The sequence below is a fragment of the Amphiura filiformis genome, chromosome 1, assembly GCF_039555335.1.
Source record: "Amphiura filiformis chromosome 1, Afil_fr2py, whole genome shotgun sequence".
Classification (NCBI taxonomy): Eukaryota; Metazoa; Echinodermata; class Ophiuroidea; order Amphilepidida; family Amphiuridae; genus Amphiura; species Amphiura filiformis.
This window is the reverse complement of record NC_092628.1, coordinates 91,003,504-91,020,814: the sequence shown is the minus strand read 5'-3', so window position 1 is coordinate 91,020,814 and position 17,311 is coordinate 91,003,504. Positions and strand designations below refer to the sequence as shown.

The following is a 17,311-nucleotide window of genomic DNA, read 5'->3' as shown; positions in this document are numbered from 1 at the left end:
TTATTATTAAAAAAAATATTGGAATATAAGAATGGAAATTTCTAATTTTCATCATCAACTAATAATTAAATTTCGCCGATCACTGTCATCACCGGAAGACGCACAAAACATTATATTCAGTGATCAGAATGAAACGATTTGGGGACTTTTGGATCATATTTTCGTGGATGATTTTCTTGGAAATGGAATTTATGGAAACATTTTTGATTTCGACAAATGGCAACTTGCAAATGATGGTATATCAGCGTGGATCACGGTCGCAAGTAGGCATTTTCCCCCAATTTTTTTTTGGATCACAATTTTTTGCAACAGGTCTGTGCTAGTTGAGTAGCAGTTTGTAAAAAATGACTCGCATTTTGCGATGCGAATCCAGGTAATTCGAACACTGCTGGTTGGATAATGTGTGGCAGCTCAGCTGTATGTTGACCAGGCCATGTTGGATCTTATAAAACATGATGCCAGGTGCCTAATATGGAGTTGGTCCCAGCCCAAGGTGTTGATCAGGCTTGACACAGATGTAGTTCTCCTGAAGTCTCTGAAAACAAACCGTGCTGCAGCTCACTGTACTTGCTCAATGCGATTTACTACAGTGATTATATACATGTGCCAGGCTTCTGTGGCGTAATCAGGCTGATAGGGCATACTAGCGCCGGGTAGGCTCTGGCTTTGATATCTTGGTTACAGAGTACAGCTTGTACTCTGTTGTGCAGAAAACCCATTCCAAATTCAGTCCTCTGATGCAGTTTAGTTTGGTGGATGATGTGGTACTTTATCAAAAGCCTTGCTAAAATCTAGCAATACTGCATCAGCTTTTTTTACAACACAGGCAAGTGAGTGAAATCTGTCTATAATTTACAGACTTGAAACTGTGGTGAGTACTTTATCTTCCAGAGCAGAGGTTACTTCATTTTGCAACAATCTGGTATCTTATGCTGTATTGATCACCGGTGCGATCTGCTGGGCTGCCTCCTTCAAGATGCAGATGGAATAAGATCTGGCCCTGAAGCTTTGCCTGGGTTTAATTCACTCAGCAGCTTTCTTTGCCTTCAGTTGTAAATGTTATATCTGGCATTGGTAGCGATCTGTGGTTTCTCTTGGTATTTGCGAAGTGTCCTCTTTGGTGAATACTGACTGGTACTGTTAATTCAAAGCTTTTGTCCTTGTCTTGTTGTCTGTCGCTGGCCTATTGTCAGTCTTCATTGTTGGTATGCCATTGGTATCCTTCTTGAGACTACTAATTTGACCAAAACTTCTTTGGTTTCTCTTTCACCAAAGAGACATAAAATTGCTTCATCTCAGCTTTCACATCCTTTCTCAACTTTTTGAAACTTTCCCAATCTTTCTCTGTTTGTGTCCTCTTTGTTTTGTTCCATAGCCTCTTCTCCTTCTTTATTAATCTTTTGATGGTGGTAAAGAAATGGTGTATTTCTTGCCACCTTAAGATATTTTTGTTTGACTTTTTTTATATATTAATTATTTGTGTTGTAAAGCACTTTGTACATAAAAAGTAAGGCTGTGACCTATCGGGTAATGACGTATTCGGGTACCGAGGTAAATTTCAGGCGGGTAACCGGTACCGAAATTGCCAAAAAAAAAAAAAAAAAATTATATTTTTTTAAAATTTTTTTCAAAGTTTTTTTTCGGTTTTGTACTTGTTTCTGGACCTAGACCTAATATGCTGAATATGGTTACCTAAAAAAAAAAAAAAAAAAAAATTGAATTTTGCACATTGTTTTGTAATTTTAATATGTAAATTGATACATAGTTTTCATGTCATACTCTATTAATGATATCAAAATGCATTGAATTTGAATGCATTTTGATATCATTAATAGAGTATGACATGAAAACTATGTATCAATTTTCATATTAATATTACAAAACAATGTGCAAAAGTCAATTTTTTAAAATTTTTTTTTAGGTCAACCATGATCCTAGCATTTAGGTCTAGGTCCAGAGACCCTGCAAAACCGAGAAAAAAAAAACTGATTCGGGTAATCCGTAAATGGAATTTGTATCCGGGTAGGGAAAAAACGGGCGGGTACCCGAATATCCGGGCTTGAGTCACTGCCTTATAGACTCAATCTAGACTGTTTGCTCATTTTTGAGAGGCTAACACATTTCAGCAACTTTTTTGGTGCAATCAACCATATCGTTAGGGAAAGAAATTTACACCTGCCTTGCCATCTACTCATCATGACCCAGTTCCAATAATTGAAACTCCAGGTATGCCATGGAGTATCAATGCATACAGTGCAAGTGACTCTATTCATAAACTGTATGCATAGAGCTTCATAGCTGCATGGACCCATAGTACAAAGAAATCTTGGCTCTACAAATGATTGGAAATCACACATTTGTAATAATTTTTCACCACAAAATATGACACAGGTAAGCAATTTCACATGATGTACGGAATATGATCGATGGGTCAAACAGGTTGCCAGTATTAATATTTTACTACACTAATGCAAACTTAAATCCGGAAGTCACTTGCTCAGAACGTTCTACAACTTGCGAACAAAATTCCTCAAATGTTTGAAATTTGTATTTGCTACAACGCTCATGACCAGACTTTCTGTCCCAGTTGTGTAAAAAAAATATTTATTGAAACATTTAACTCTAAATCCACAGTTATCAGCAGTAAGCTCAGCGACACCTTCTCGTATTCAAAGCGCCCTCCGAGAGGCAGAACTTGCAACAGGGCGAATAGACTCCTTAGCCGCAAGCCACAAGAAAACCAGACGTGATGTGCAGAGTCATCTGAATCAGGTAGACACAGATAACTTTAGGAACAAGGGTGACTTTTAGTGGGTGATCGATGACAGGTGTCATTCCGTGCCTGTGAGTCCCGTAATGTGGCCCATTGAGGATAAAATCATGGTTCCAGGTGACGATTTTGTCCTGTGTGTCGTCACACGGCGTCACTGCCATACAAAAGTAACACGCCAGCAAACAGAAAATACTACATGGTATCTGTGAAAAAGCAAGCTCATTTTCACTCCAAAATTTGACCATGTCCAATGTATTTTCAACAAAATGCAGTGCCAAATCTTATCTTTTACCTAATATTTTGCAAACTTTTCTTGTTGTTATCCTTCAGGGGTCATAATTTTGGCAGTATTTTGCCTTGTTTTCTGTTGTGTGAGTACATGTGATCACAATGAAGAAAATTTTTATAATTCTCCTAAAATCATGAAAAAAAGTTCTGGTTAGGCCAAATTGATTTCTGGTTCCATCTAAATTCAGGTGAACTAGGACTCACTTTCCAAAACTGAGTCCTGGCAGCAAAGCTGTTAATTTCACACTTGCTTAGGAATACATTGTAATAACACAATTTAGTCACCTAATATGTGTCATTATGCATGGTTGGTGGGTTATACAATATGAACAAAAGCTTCTAATTATACAAATAACTGTTTTAATATTACTTCAGGTGGAACCCTATGTGCAGCAACTGGATGACTTAACCAAACAAGTACAAGAACTTGAGAAATGTATGGAATATATGAAATGGCTAGCCATGGTTGAACAGCTCAGGTAAACAAATACATGTTGTTAGTCAGCAGGGGCTAAGCTAGGAATTGACAAGTGCTTGTCATTTTCATCAAAACTGTCTGTCCAAACTTTGACCCTGAAAACAAAAACTATACTCTGATCAGCTCTTAATAGGCGGGGACTCATAACATCGTGGATTGATATAGAACGGCGTACACACAGCTGGGCGCAGCAGTTACGCGAACTGCGCTTTGCGTTTTGCGTGAAGACGCTTGCTTTTTGTGAATTTACGCGTGCATAAGTTGGAACTTTATTGACTCGCGCAGTAACAAAAACCGAATAATTCCCGCCTATTAAGAGCTGATCATAGTATAGACCTCTGCCCCTTCTGGGGATTCAATCAGTTCACATAGCTATTGCTATAGCTTTGATTTGGTTGTCTGATTTTGTTTTTAGTTTTTATTCAAGCATTATTTGTAGAATTTAGCATATGTCACATCCCAGGCATTAATTTTGCCTGTCCAAAATGATGGGTGGACTGGTGGCTAGCTCACACCCTGTTAGTCAGGCTTACAATTTGTCAGTGATTAGTTTTAGAAGCTAATTTGGGTTAACTTAAAACCAAACTCAATATTTGAGCTAAGTTATGGAGTTTTCATCTTACAAAGCCAAAATTATTTTGACACTGACCTGACAGTTTTGTATGTCATGGACGATAGCCACAACAAACTTCTTCAGAGTGATTGGTTTCCCACCATCTTCTTTGTGGGTGGTAACACAGCTCCATCCTGTCAAGTGGTGGCATGGTCTTGAGGAGAGGGCCACACACATGACTTTAAATGGTAGGACCCCTCATCTCTGCTCATGACAGCAGGACCTCATTTGCGAATCCAGATTGATTCTCTGAGAACACCCGGCTGAAGGAACATCAGAAAGAAACCAAAAAATTGGAAATGGGCAATGAGAACCAACCAGAACAAAGCAAGTCAGCCATTAGCAGATCATGCTATCCATCAGAACCATGTTGTCGACTGGGATAATACCAAAGTTTTACAGTATGATGCAAGAACTCACTTCATCAGAGAATCTATATGGATTTTCAAAAGAGGTCTTGCTGTCATGAACAGAGATGAGGGGCGTACCATTTAAGTGATGTGTATGACTCTCTCCTCAAGACCACACCCAACAGGATGGAGGTATGTTACCAGTGTCAAAATAATTTTTGGTTTTGTAAGATGAAAACTTTATCTACAAATCTTATGAATCTCTTCAACAATTTGAGCCTGAGCCCTCCGCCATATCTACTTGTATGGTATAGCCACTAATCTACTGATAAAGTGGTGTGTAGTGAATGTATGTAGAACTCCATGAGAGTAGCAAGATTCATTTCCTTGTACTACTGACTACTTTTATTCTCTTGTGGATCTAAAGAAATGACTGAAGCAATTTGCCCATTAGGAATTTTCTTTGTTTTATTCTTTCACTTTATTACTGTTATTTCTTGTTGTAGTTATTGTTATTTCTGTTATTGCTATTGTTGCAGGGGTAGAATTTTGTTTCACATTGAGAGAATCCATTTGGATTCTTGTAACAGCATAGTACAAGAATCTTTAGATTCTCACATTCACTTAGTGTGTAGGCTGTAGGTTCAAGAAATCTACAAGAATCTTTTTAGATTCTTGCAAATTAGTTCAGAATCTCTGTGCTGAGAATGGATTCTCGCTGAATTTCTAGGCCTGGGTTGCTGTTTTGTTTGGGTGTGGTAAAGTCCTTTTATTTGCATTGACAATTCATTGTAAAGTATGGGGAGATGTGTGTTCAAGCTATGGCACAGACACCTGACACACCTCATGTTATGTTATCTGGTATGTTATCTCTCACACTTCGGTTACGACAATGTGTACCATAACTTTACAATAGACTGATTGAGTTGTGATTGATTTCTTTTCTGGTATTAATGTTAGCACAGTCACAATTTGTTATTATCACAGTTACAGTAAATGTTTTATAGCCCAGTCAAGCCTTAGAAATGCAGTTAAATAAGTATATAAAAGTGCTGAAACTTCTTAATTATTGTCGCTTGCCATACAAAGTATATAATTACTTTTTTTGAAAGGAAAAGTGCTAATTGGAATCTAAAAATAAACACAGATTAGGTGTAAATGCTGAATGGTGGTAGCAACGTTAACTGTGCAAATGCTACCAGCATTTGATCACTACGATTTTTGGATCATACATAGCGACTGCTAGTATGATATGCCTTAATTAAGAGATTGTGATGTGGAGATTAGCACAACGGTGATCAACGATTATGGTTGAGTGTGACATTTTCTGTTCTGAAGTTGCACTCAACAAACAATGTAGCTTACATACAAAAGTATAGTGTTTTTTTGGATCCCGGAGGTAATAGGTACCGGTAAGTTCTTAAAGACGGTTCATTAGGTTTGTATCACATGCTAGAGAAATTCATCTTGGCAACACCAACTACTGTTACTGACCTGAAATAAACTGTCAGGTCACTAACAGTGCAGTATTTGGTTTTGTCAAGATGAAGTTCTGTAATTAGGCAATAGGCAATAAGCAATTTCCAGTGGTTACAGCATTAAAATTACACACACTGACTCATTTGTAAACCCATGCACATAGGTGCAACAGTGTTGATGTAACCCTGGATGTGATCGCCTTCTGGAATAATAAGGCAATGCATTCCCCTTATGACAAAACTGGACACATTTGTCATTGAGTTATTATATACATGTTTGTCTCCCTATAGAATACAGAATATTTATTGTAATCACCTGTTTATAGCCAAAACGAAAATGATCCTAAAATTTCCGATTATAATCCCATAGTAAGTTATGCAAACCTCACTTGGGCATCAGTCCCATGTTCGATTGGTTAGGGATGAAATCAAAACTCGACCAGCGGTTGACTGTCGTTTTCGTCTGGTTCCGTCTGGTTTCTATTGTTCTAAACAATGGAAAGCGGGCAAAACTGGCAGTCAACTGCTGGTCAAGTTTTGATTTCATCCCATATGTGGTTATGGTAACACACCGCACAAAACACCCAACCCCTAAATTAAACCATATTGTTTACCAATAAAAGTATGGGTTAAATTTCACACTGAAAAATTAAAATATCCCAGGGGCCACTCAAGTAGTATAGTCTACACATATCTGAGCAAATATTTTCATGACAACTTCAAACAAAAACACCTTACACCGTGAAAAAAAGGCATACATTTTGAAATCAATTTACATTTGAAAACTACTCTATAAAATGTATGCAAGTTCAATATCATTAGATATAAAAAATATCTTTTTTTTGGTCAAGTCTATGTGAAATATGTTTCTTGAGTGGCCTTTGGGATCCTCCCATCACTAGGGCCCAAAAAAAGATTGTTTGCTTGTCCTCCACCGAACGACCATAATCTGGAAATTCTTTTTTGTTTTACTGTACAAATTTTTGAAATTCCAGAAAAAAACACATTTTTGATATCCTGGAAAGTTTTTTTTACAGTTTCTACACACTTCTAAACTGTTTTAAAAACATGAATGAAGTGGTATACAGTAGAGAAATATTCCAGTTCACAACTATTTGGACTATTTATTAAGATAATTAAAGGCATACAGTCATGTTTTGGAATATTTAAAAAAAACTGACTGACCCAATTCTGAAAAAGTTGTGGAGGACAAGCAATCTTTTTTTTGGCCTAGTTATCATTTATCATAGTGTGTAGATAGATAGTTCCACTAATTCATTTGCTTTTTATCTCCTTTCTTTTCTTACTAATTAAACCCCCGGCTCACCTCTCACACCCGATCCCTGGCTTCTTTTTCTGCAATTCTTTTTTGTGTTAACACCGCTTCTGCACTACCACTACTACAACTGATATGATCATCACTACTACTACTAACAGCGAGGACATTCAGGGTTCTCTTCTTGTTGATTCTTCACCGTTTACGACATTGTTTCACAGCTCAGAGGTACACAGCGCCATCTCAGCTAATGCAATGCCAAGCGCTGTTCAACAGTTTGCTAATCTTGCCCAAGTTAGCGAAGCCTTGCAGGATTCAGCTTGTATCAATCTGCAGGATTTTGTCACCTCTACCGTCCTTTTTTGGTATCAAATTTTGAAGGACAAACTTGCCAGGTAAGACAATCATGAGCCATGAGCACAACAGATAGGCACCAGACTGTATAGGTAATTTCTGGGTTTGTTGGCCTAAGCCCTCAAATACTCAAAGCCACCCCCCAAAAATCAAACCAGAGAGGTATGAATGAAATGCATTATTTCTGCAGCAGTTTTAATTTGATAAAGCTGTATGACTAAGAGGGCCACTGATTGGTAACACTTTGATTGGAGGATGGCCCTCTGGATACTGCTAAAGTTCAAAGCCCACCCCCCAAAAAATCAAGCCCCAGAGAAGTATGAATGAAATGCATTATTTCTGAAGCAGTTTTAATTTGATAAAGCTATATGACTAAGAGGGCCACTGAATGGTAACACTTTGATTGGAGGATGGCCCTCTTGATACTGCTTAAGTTCAAAGCCCCCCCCCAAAAAAAAATCAAGCCACCGAGAAGTATGAATAAAATACATTATTTCTGAAGCAGTTTTAATTTGATAAAGCTATATGACTAAGAGAGCCACTGAATGGTAACACTTTGATTGCAGGATGGCCCTCTTGATACTGCTTAAGTTCAAAGCCCACCCCCCAAAAAACCCAAATCATGCCCCAGAGAAGTATGAATAAAATGCATTATTTCTGAAGCAGTTCTAATTTGATAAAACTGTATGACTAAGAGGGCCACTGATTGGTAACACTTTGATTGGAGGATGGCCCTCTTGATACTGCTAAAGTTCTACATTGAAGTGGATATCTGAAAATAAATTATGATTCCCCAATCAAATGGTACGAGTGCATAATGTTTTCATTTTAAGTATATTGCATAATAAAAGTTGAACAGTTTATTTAACAGATTTAATTAGTAAATTGAAAGGAAATAAGATTTAAATTAGTTTCAACCAAATGTGAATAATGAAGATGAGGAAACTTGACCATGGAATTTGTCATTAATGGAAGGTAGTACAAATGATCAAGGTAGTAAAAGTATATACATGTAGTCAGAGAGACACTTCTAAGCATTGTTATCCTATAATTGTTTTATTTACATGTTGCTAATCAGTACACATAATTTGTAACATGATGCAGGAAACATATAGGCATTTAATAAGCAGAAGAAAACCCTCTTTCCTTTTTATCTGACATTCTTTCAACATTTTGAAATTCAAATCAAAATTGAAGTTGCTGTTCATGAGTTATGATGATTTGTTCATGTTGTGGAAAGTTATACAGAAAGCATTGAAAACATTTATTCAGTCATTTTAAAATAACTTGCTGACTGACGTCACAGCATCATCAAGAAGATGTCTGGCGAAGTCCGATGGTTTCCGATGCATTGAGCAAAGTGAGTTGCAAAATATTAGTTCAACAAATTACTCATCTTTCGTAAATGAATCACATTTGTGATGCGATCAAGAAAATGAGTCTGATGTAGATTTTTTTCAATATCATTATATGAACCATTCTCAGAGCTATATTTTGTTGAAACCCCATCATAATTATACTTATGGTTCCAGAGATATGGCCATTTTAGTGTTGCTCAGAACAATAAAATACATAGGAAGTTGAATAATTTTATTGATTATATCTCAGAATCAATATTCTCGACATCCGACTCATTTTGCTTGATCGCATCACATTTGTCTTGTTTTAATTGCAGTGAGTTTGATGAAGTTGTCAAGGCATTAGGGTGGCCTTTTGTTGCTGCTGCTATCAGCATGCCACCAACTGTGGCTACTCAGAAGGAACTAAGGACCAGACTGGCAACATTGTTTGGTCAGTTGCTCAAACTTCAACTACCGTATCCTTTTTAATAAGATGTATAATATGTGACACAACCTGGTCCATGGAGGCCAAAGGAGGCATTTTTTAAAAATGAGTTACTATAATTATTAAGAACATAGGAGAAATGTAATCAATATTTTGAACCCCCTCCTTCTCCAAGGGTGTATACAGGTGCACGCAGAGGGTGCATGCACAACCCAGGTCTGTGCCTTAAACATACAGAATCAGCCTATTTTGGGCTATTCTTGACACAGCTCTCCTCGGTTTCTGGGTATGCCTCTGTCCACTTACAAACCTAGCTTCGCTCATAGGGTTTCATTGATATTTTAGTTTATTCCCTTACAACATAAGCATATTGCTGAATATCTGTAATACAATATATGTGATTCTCAGTTGGGGAAATTAGTTATAATCAATTACCCTTATTGGTAAATCCCATGAGCCGTTGCATTTGGACCCCTGATGTAGTCACTCTGATGTGCACATCGACTGCGAACTTCACAGGCTTTGGAAATGTGGAGCAACAATGTTTGCATTGACATGACGTCAAATGACGATATCAGGATTTACCAAAAAGGCAAATTTGCTATCAAAGCATCAAATTCATTTGATCCATTTTGGTATTCTCTTGGTTGAGAATAAAAGGTTTTATAACATTATAACATAAATAATGTCATACCAATATTATTGAACATTATGAAAACAGCATTATAATTTAAAAAGATGTTTAAAAACTTCCATACGCAACCAAGATACAACCAGAAAAAGATATAAAGCATGGAAGTTGTAATCTACTTTGTGATGAAAATATAAATTATTTCTGTTTTTGATTCAGTTTAGGCAAGTGCAATTTTCCTTAACTGTAATATAAATATAAAGTGAGATACTAGCTGCAGAAGACAAAGCGTCCTATGATTCAACTCTGTTGCCTGGCACACGGCAAACAGTCCTACCTCTACAACTCCTGCTGCAACCATTGAGAAAGAGATTCAGATATCACTTCCATGGCAAGAAACAAACTAATAGTTTAGACAAGGTATGTGATAAGTAGGTGCTTCAGAATTACTTGAGAATCCTATAGTAGTATTTTCCAGTAAGAAGCACAAATTGCCTTTTTTATTGCTAGTATTGCGCTGGTTCCCTCTGATTACACTCGATGACCAAAGTTGATCTGGATTTATTCATAAAATGTTACACAAGCTCAACATTTTATTGCAAAACATAATCCATGATAATAAAAGTGTCTAACTCACACATTGAGGTCCTGACCAGTGTAAAAGAACATTGTGATATGTAAGGACAAGGTTACCTACCCAAATCCTAATATAAACATTTTTAATTGATGGCATTTAGTACTGCACAATACTGGCCAGTTAGCCTGGCCAACGATGTTAGACCTTTTAAGTTGACTGTTTTCACAGTCATCTTAAGCATGTATTCGCCATCGTAGTGAAACATCAAAATCGATTGTTGCCAGGTCAACTGGTTCACGCTATCTGTGTTTTGAACCATGCTCAAAGTGATCACCACACATAGTCAATGGCTTGCAGGCCATTGTTATCGACAATGTTTACAGCATGGAAGAAAAGATAACAGACCATGTACAAGCAGTCAAAGTCTCAGCATCACCCAATAATGAGGGCCGATTGTCCTTGAAATGCGACACACAAAACTCATACGCACTTACCGCATATTTTTACGGTCTATCGCGAAGGCACACAACGCTCTATCGCATATACGCGAAGGTACGCAACACTGACGTGATTGTTATACACCCCGAGATCAAACAATTGGCCTCATGAATATGCGAGAATTCACAGCATTCAATGCACAGGGACTTTTGGTTGTTGATACATGGTCTGTAGTAGTCTGTAGTTTACAGTATTTGTAGAAATCCTGTATTTTTGTGGAGCACTGCAGCACTAGTGCCAGACGGTACTAGCGATGTTTTCAATGGGAATTATCATTGTAAAAAAGACCTAATTAATGCCCCTGTTGGAAAATGCAATGCCCCGGGTGTTAATTAAAGTAATTACAATATTCTTTTAAATAAAAATAACCCTGATTAAGCACCACATATTATAGAAATTTAACAATTCATATATCTGAATATTGCAAATGAATTCTGGGCCGAAGTTAAATGTTCTGTGATTGTGCTTTTCTTTTCCAGCCTGAATGGTATTTCACTCAAGTTTTGAATTGGATTCGTGACCATAATGATTTTCTTGAAGGGACCATTCAACCATTCCTTGATACAGAAGAATATGCCCATATCAATGCTAAGGTAAGACCAAGTGATGGACATATAGAGAATAAAAGGAAAGCCCTTAAACATTTGTCCCAGTATCAACGCTTTGTTGTAAAAGTACACATCAACATGTCCTATGGAAATCAAACCATTATAAAAACATTCAGAAGGGCATAGAAGAAACAAATTGGATGTCATGGGGCATTGTGTAATATGTGCTTGAACTTCTCATGAAAAATACCCTCATGCCAGCTTTGAGACCTCCATGCCCCAATGAGGAAATTAGCCCACACGAAAGAATGAACCCCTAGTAGTAAAACAAGTTGGAAGTATAAATTAGTGGGATCTTATTGGTGCTCACATGTAGTGGGAATCATAGAAAGTCTATTTCATGTCTCTCTAGAAATCATTGTCATCATAACTCAGTGAGCTCTACATGCTTCAGATAGTGTCTGCAATACATCAAGTGAAAACAATTTGGTAACATCTCTATACTCTGATCAGCTCTTAAAGGAAGGTGACCTGATATATTTGGAAAATCAATTCTTTAAAACTTACGTATAACATAAAATGTCATCCCTTTCAAGCACTCATGCAAAAAGAAAATATAAATGTTTTTTTGTAAATGTGACTAATTCCTAATGGAATTACCGACATTTATACAGCGTGATATTGGTAGTCTACAGTGTTTTTATCAATAATCATCATGATCATGTAATATATTGATTTCAAGTGAAAGGTCCTATTTTTCTCATAAACATATTGACAGGGTTGTCACTACACTGGTCGGTGCCGGTCGGTAGTAACCAGCACTCAGGCAGACCAACCGGCACTCAAGGGAATATGAGGACTTGCCAACCGGCACTAAAGTAGAGAAATTGTACTTTTTACCCTAAAAACAGCTGGAAAGTGACGCATGAGAGTATTTTGGACAAATATCATGGAAATTTAGCCGGCACTAAATTCAGTCTAGTGACAACCCTGCATATTGAAATAAGAAGTTCCAACTCAGTGTATTTCCCAAGATATCATCAAAAAACTGCCTAATTAGTCTCAACTATGGTATACCATATTTGAGACTAATTCAGCAGTTTTTTGATGATTTCTTCGGAAATACACAGATTTGGAATGTCAAATTTCAATATGTTTATGAGAAAAATATGAGCTTTCCATTTGATACCAAAATCAGCATTTTGATGAGGTAAAGTGGAGGATGAGATTTTCAATCAGGTTACCCACCTTTAATTGGCGGGACTCATAACATCGTGGATTGATACAGAATGGCGTACACACAGCTAGGCGTACTACCGCTGCCAAGACTGCGCTTTGCATTTGCGTGAATGACGCGTGCTTTTTGTGAATTCTACGCGTGCGTAAGTTGGAACTTTATTGACTCGTGCAGTAACAAAAACCGAATAATTCCCGCCTATTAAGAGCTGATCATAGTATATGTATTTTAATTTACAATGCCTTATGTCTTACCATAATATTTGCTATTTCAGACTGAGTTTACTCGAGGTCTTCTGCAAGTAGTAGCTGCCAAACTGACCCATGACATTCCAGAATTGCTGTTTGATGAACAGCTTCTCTCACACACCATTGATGAGTTACTACTATTTGACAAAGAACTGCGCAGTAACTATGGTTACCCAAAAAGTCAACCAGGGTGCCTCCATGTACTCACAGCACCAGCATGCTTTGATAAGTGGATCATGATTGAGAAAGCATGTAAGTATAAAGACAGCAAAAAAAGTAAGAAGACACTGGTTGATAAACAGGTCCAGGGTGCTGATGAGAGCATGTCTGTTAGCACCCACACATGCAATCAGCAGAGTGTTCAGTATACATTCCTGAGCGACATACACTACAGGTTATTCTAGGATGCGTGATGACAGCGTAATGGCAGAAGCTGAAGTACTGCTGAAGCCCGCTGTCATAAGGGAAAAGTTTGCCTAATGGTGGGCATGTGGGCTGCTTTCACATAACTGGAATTTGGGCGTAAAAATCGCACCAGCAAATAAGGGCATGGACCCTTCATTCTTGTTGGGATTTTCAGAGGATGAAGTTCTCTATATCAGGGCTATGATTTTTTTGTTTTGCTTTTTCAGTGTCCCTCTGAATGTTGGGATCATTCATGATTGATCTACAAAAAAATTGTTTGTGTTTTTAATATGCAAAGTGATAATTTGTGTTCATGTCATACTCTACCTTATTCAGAACTACATTCAAGTAGAATTATGGAATTGAGAATCTTGAACCACTAAACTTGATGAACATTTTATTGTTCACTGATGTTAATTCCCCTGGACAAGGAACTCACTGCTAATTTGTCTCGTTGTAACCTGCATCGAAACTCGGGAGCTGATCCTGGTTGCGATGGTTATTTGTGGAATGTCTAGGGTGTGCGCTCCTGAAGCAGCAAAGTCCCTGATTTGTTGTTTAATGGTTTGTGGAATGATGTAGGGCCGTAGTGGTCAGCGACAACCTGTAAAGTGTGCTGAGGCTTGTGGATCAACGTCTAGGCGTTGTGCCTGTGCGTAGCGCACTATAAATCACTGCGCTTTTTTTTTTTTTTTTTTTAATAACTTCTTGTTCTTCGTTTTTTTGCTTTGACAGTTGCGGTACAGAAAATGGACACTATACTTGAATCATCAATGGCATGGTGTTCACAGTACAAAGATATGGCAGATGCTGATGAGCTGAAAGTTCCTGAGTGTGTAGAGAGCTTTATGACTCTTATCTTAGTTATAACAGGTAGGTGTATATTGAACTCATCCTAATTACAGGTAAGGTTGAACTCACAGATGAGTTTTAAGTGTCTGAATGTGTAGAGATGTGGACTGGGAGCTAGCACCACCACCTTTACATCCCTTAACCCAAACCAACATTTTTAGTTTCTGTAGATAGATGGAAGTTCCGTAGATTGTCCAAAAACACATTAATGTTTCCAAAATTAAAAAGTGGCCCAAGCGCATAGAGTCAAACAAAGGTCAACGCAGGGGTCAAATTTCAAAAGCTCAGTATTTGCTTTAACTTTTTTAAGGATTTAGAAAAAGTATAGTTTGATCTATCTGTGAATAGTGTTCTTGAGTTTTAAGCAAAAAGGTCAAAGCCGAGGGTCAGTTTTTGACCACACAAAATTCAGAAACTAAAAATGCTCCGATTGCAATGAAAATGGTCTCAAATTATTTGTCATGTTAAAACAATTAAGTCTAATAAGAAATAGTTCTCAATAGGCCATAAGGTGCAATGGAGGCTTTGACCTTTTTGCTTATCTCAAGAATGGTATGTCACAGATAGGTCAATCTGTACTTTTTTAATCCTTGAGATGAAAGTATTACTTTGGTATGGTTTTGTAACAGTATTTGATTTAAGTTTGAAATTCGACCCCTGTGTTGACCTTTGATTGACCTGTTTGTGCTTTAAGCCACTTTTTATTAGTTTTGAGGAACATCTTTTTGGGACCATCTACGGGACCTAAAAAAGTTAGTCCAGGGGGGCAGTGGTACCAGCATCCTGTCAAAGAACTTACGACTCTCACCCTAGTTAATATTGAACACAGATTAACTTAAAGTGCCTTTGAGTGTGGAGAGCCTTTTTGAGTCTCGTCTAGATGGAACTCACAAGTATGTTAGTGTGAGGAGAGTTTTAGGGTGTTCAATAGATAAACTGAAAGTGCTTGAGTGTGTGGAGAATGTTATAACCCTCAACATCATAGCTTAGATTGAACTTGCAAGCTAAGTGCATGAGTGTGGGGAGAATGTTGTGACTTGCATTGTGGTTTGAACACATTGAACCTACCGATTAGCTTACAGTTCCTGAGTATGTAGATAGATTTCATATGGAAGCTAATGACATCCAAGTGTATCAGTAGTGTTTTACTGAAATCCGCCAGAACCATGTCCCTGGTATCCGAGTGTAATTTCAAGTCGTAGTCCTTAGGACTGCAAGTCCAAGTCCTTGACTGTTCATGTCCTTAATATTCTGAATATTGATACAGGTTATGTGGGGAACACAATTCTACTCAGCTTTGATTATGTAATAATGAAGGCACACACTACAAATTTGAACAAAACTGTAAAACTGTACTACTCTGTTAGCCTTTCAACAAGGCTATGTCTGGAGCCCTGTAGTGGGTGCGCTCACGCTCGCTGCTTGCACTCGTTGCTTCGGCGCTCCGCTTGCACCCTCGGTATGGATCGCAAGGTCTGACTACTAATCTGTAAGAGAGAGAGAGAGAGAATAGAGAACACCACTCTTCTTTGTAGTTATAGATCATGCATCATTATTATTCAAAAATCAGACACCAATACCCTTAAGTCTGTTAGCTAGTAATGGTAATTATTGTAATTACCCATGAGTCTCATATCATTATCACTCCATGCGTGTACAAACTTGAATTCATGTTCTTGATACAGGTAACTGAGGCTATAATACTATATTGAGAAATGGGTGAAATACTAGATAGATTGTAGTTATATTCAGATAGGTGTGATCCTCCAAAGGTCTCACAAGTGACAAATTAAATCTGTAATTACCCCGACATGTGTCCGCACTGCTGTCATTAGTTAAAACCGTTTAGTCATTAGCAACTGCTTTGGTGATCAACTTTTCAAGCAGCAGAAATTGATTATTAATGAAAATCCGAGTGAAACCTTCATCATATCTGCATAACATGAACATCAAAGAAGTCCTCAGATCATCGAAACTCCTGAGATCATTTGGCATATTCAAAATTACAGGGGAAATCCTATGAAATAGTCATGGAATGTACCTAATTTAGCCAAAGTTATGTAAAATATGCATATTTTGGAAACCTCACACACATTTTTCCCTGTAAGTCATTTTGATGGTCAGCAGCACTTTCCAATTTTACCCCTTTGGAAATTTTGTCTAGTATGCCCTGTCCTAGATTTCTTGGAGGATAAGCTTGGTTGGGACTCAAAGTTTAGGATGTAAGTCCTCTGTGTTCTAATTATAGGTTAATAAATGCATATCACTTGTTGAGAGTGAAATTGTATAAAATACTAATGCACACATACTGAGATGTTGATGCGTTTAATACACAAGCCCCACAGGGGGAGTGCATTAGACGCATCAACATCTCAGTACAAGTGCATTATTTTGTTTAATTTCTCGAGCAAATTATGCATGGCTAATAATTTAGTAACGTTTGCTCTGATTTGGTTCACGCTATCTAGGAGTGTATGAACACTGAATAAACCCTGACTGAATCCCCAAGGTTTCTGATCATATGTTGTTCCCTCCATGGTGTAGTGTGCCATATGAGCACAGTTAATAGGTGTATCCACGTTGGTTGCTTAAACCCAAGAGGAAACATGATGATCACACTCTAAGGGATTTAGGCTGACTGAGTCGATGTACAGGTTTGAGCTTAGGTAACTTAGAGGAGCAACCCAGATAAAACCTTATAATATTTAGCTGAACCTCTGAGTGCACTCAAGATGTAACTTGGAGGTTTGCATTGCATAGGCATAAGAATTTTCAGGATTTTGCCTGAATTTAGGCAGTTTTGTTGTCCAAATTTATGCATTTTTGTTTATTTTTTTTATTTTTTCAGCCTGTTTTAGGCCTTTTAAGGCCAAATTCACATGGTTTTTTTCAGGCAGTATCAAAAAAGCCATTCTCATGC

At 37.5% G+C, this 17,311-nt stretch overlaps 1 protein-coding gene across 2 annotated transcripts in view; it reads left to right on the top strand.

Annotated features, from left to right (window-relative positions):
* LOC140157214 (RAD50-interacting protein 1-like) overlaps positions 1 to 17,311 on the top strand; it is a 346,682-nt gene that overhangs the window by 18,514 nt on the left and 310,857 nt on the right. Inside the window, exons 2-9 of one of the 2 annotated variants that reach the window (XM_072180343.1) lie at positions 2,635 to 2,772; positions 3,437 to 3,540; positions 7,478 to 7,651; positions 9,286 to 9,426; positions 10,290 to 10,446; positions 11,581 to 11,694; positions 13,161 to 13,386; positions 14,275 to 14,412. In XM_072180343.1, coding sequence (XP_072036444.1) covers positions 2,635 to 2,772; positions 3,437 to 3,540; positions 7,478 to 7,651; positions 9,286 to 9,426; positions 10,290 to 10,446; positions 11,581 to 11,694; positions 13,161 to 13,386; positions 14,275 to 14,412 — 1,192 coding nt within the window. Of the gene's footprint in view, positions 1 to 2,634; positions 2,773 to 3,436; positions 3,541 to 7,417; positions 7,652 to 9,285; positions 9,427 to 10,289; positions 10,447 to 11,580; positions 11,695 to 13,160; positions 13,387 to 14,274; positions 14,413 to 17,311 lie in introns of both variants that reach the window. The other variant, XM_072180335.1, reaches the window with a different exon arrangement.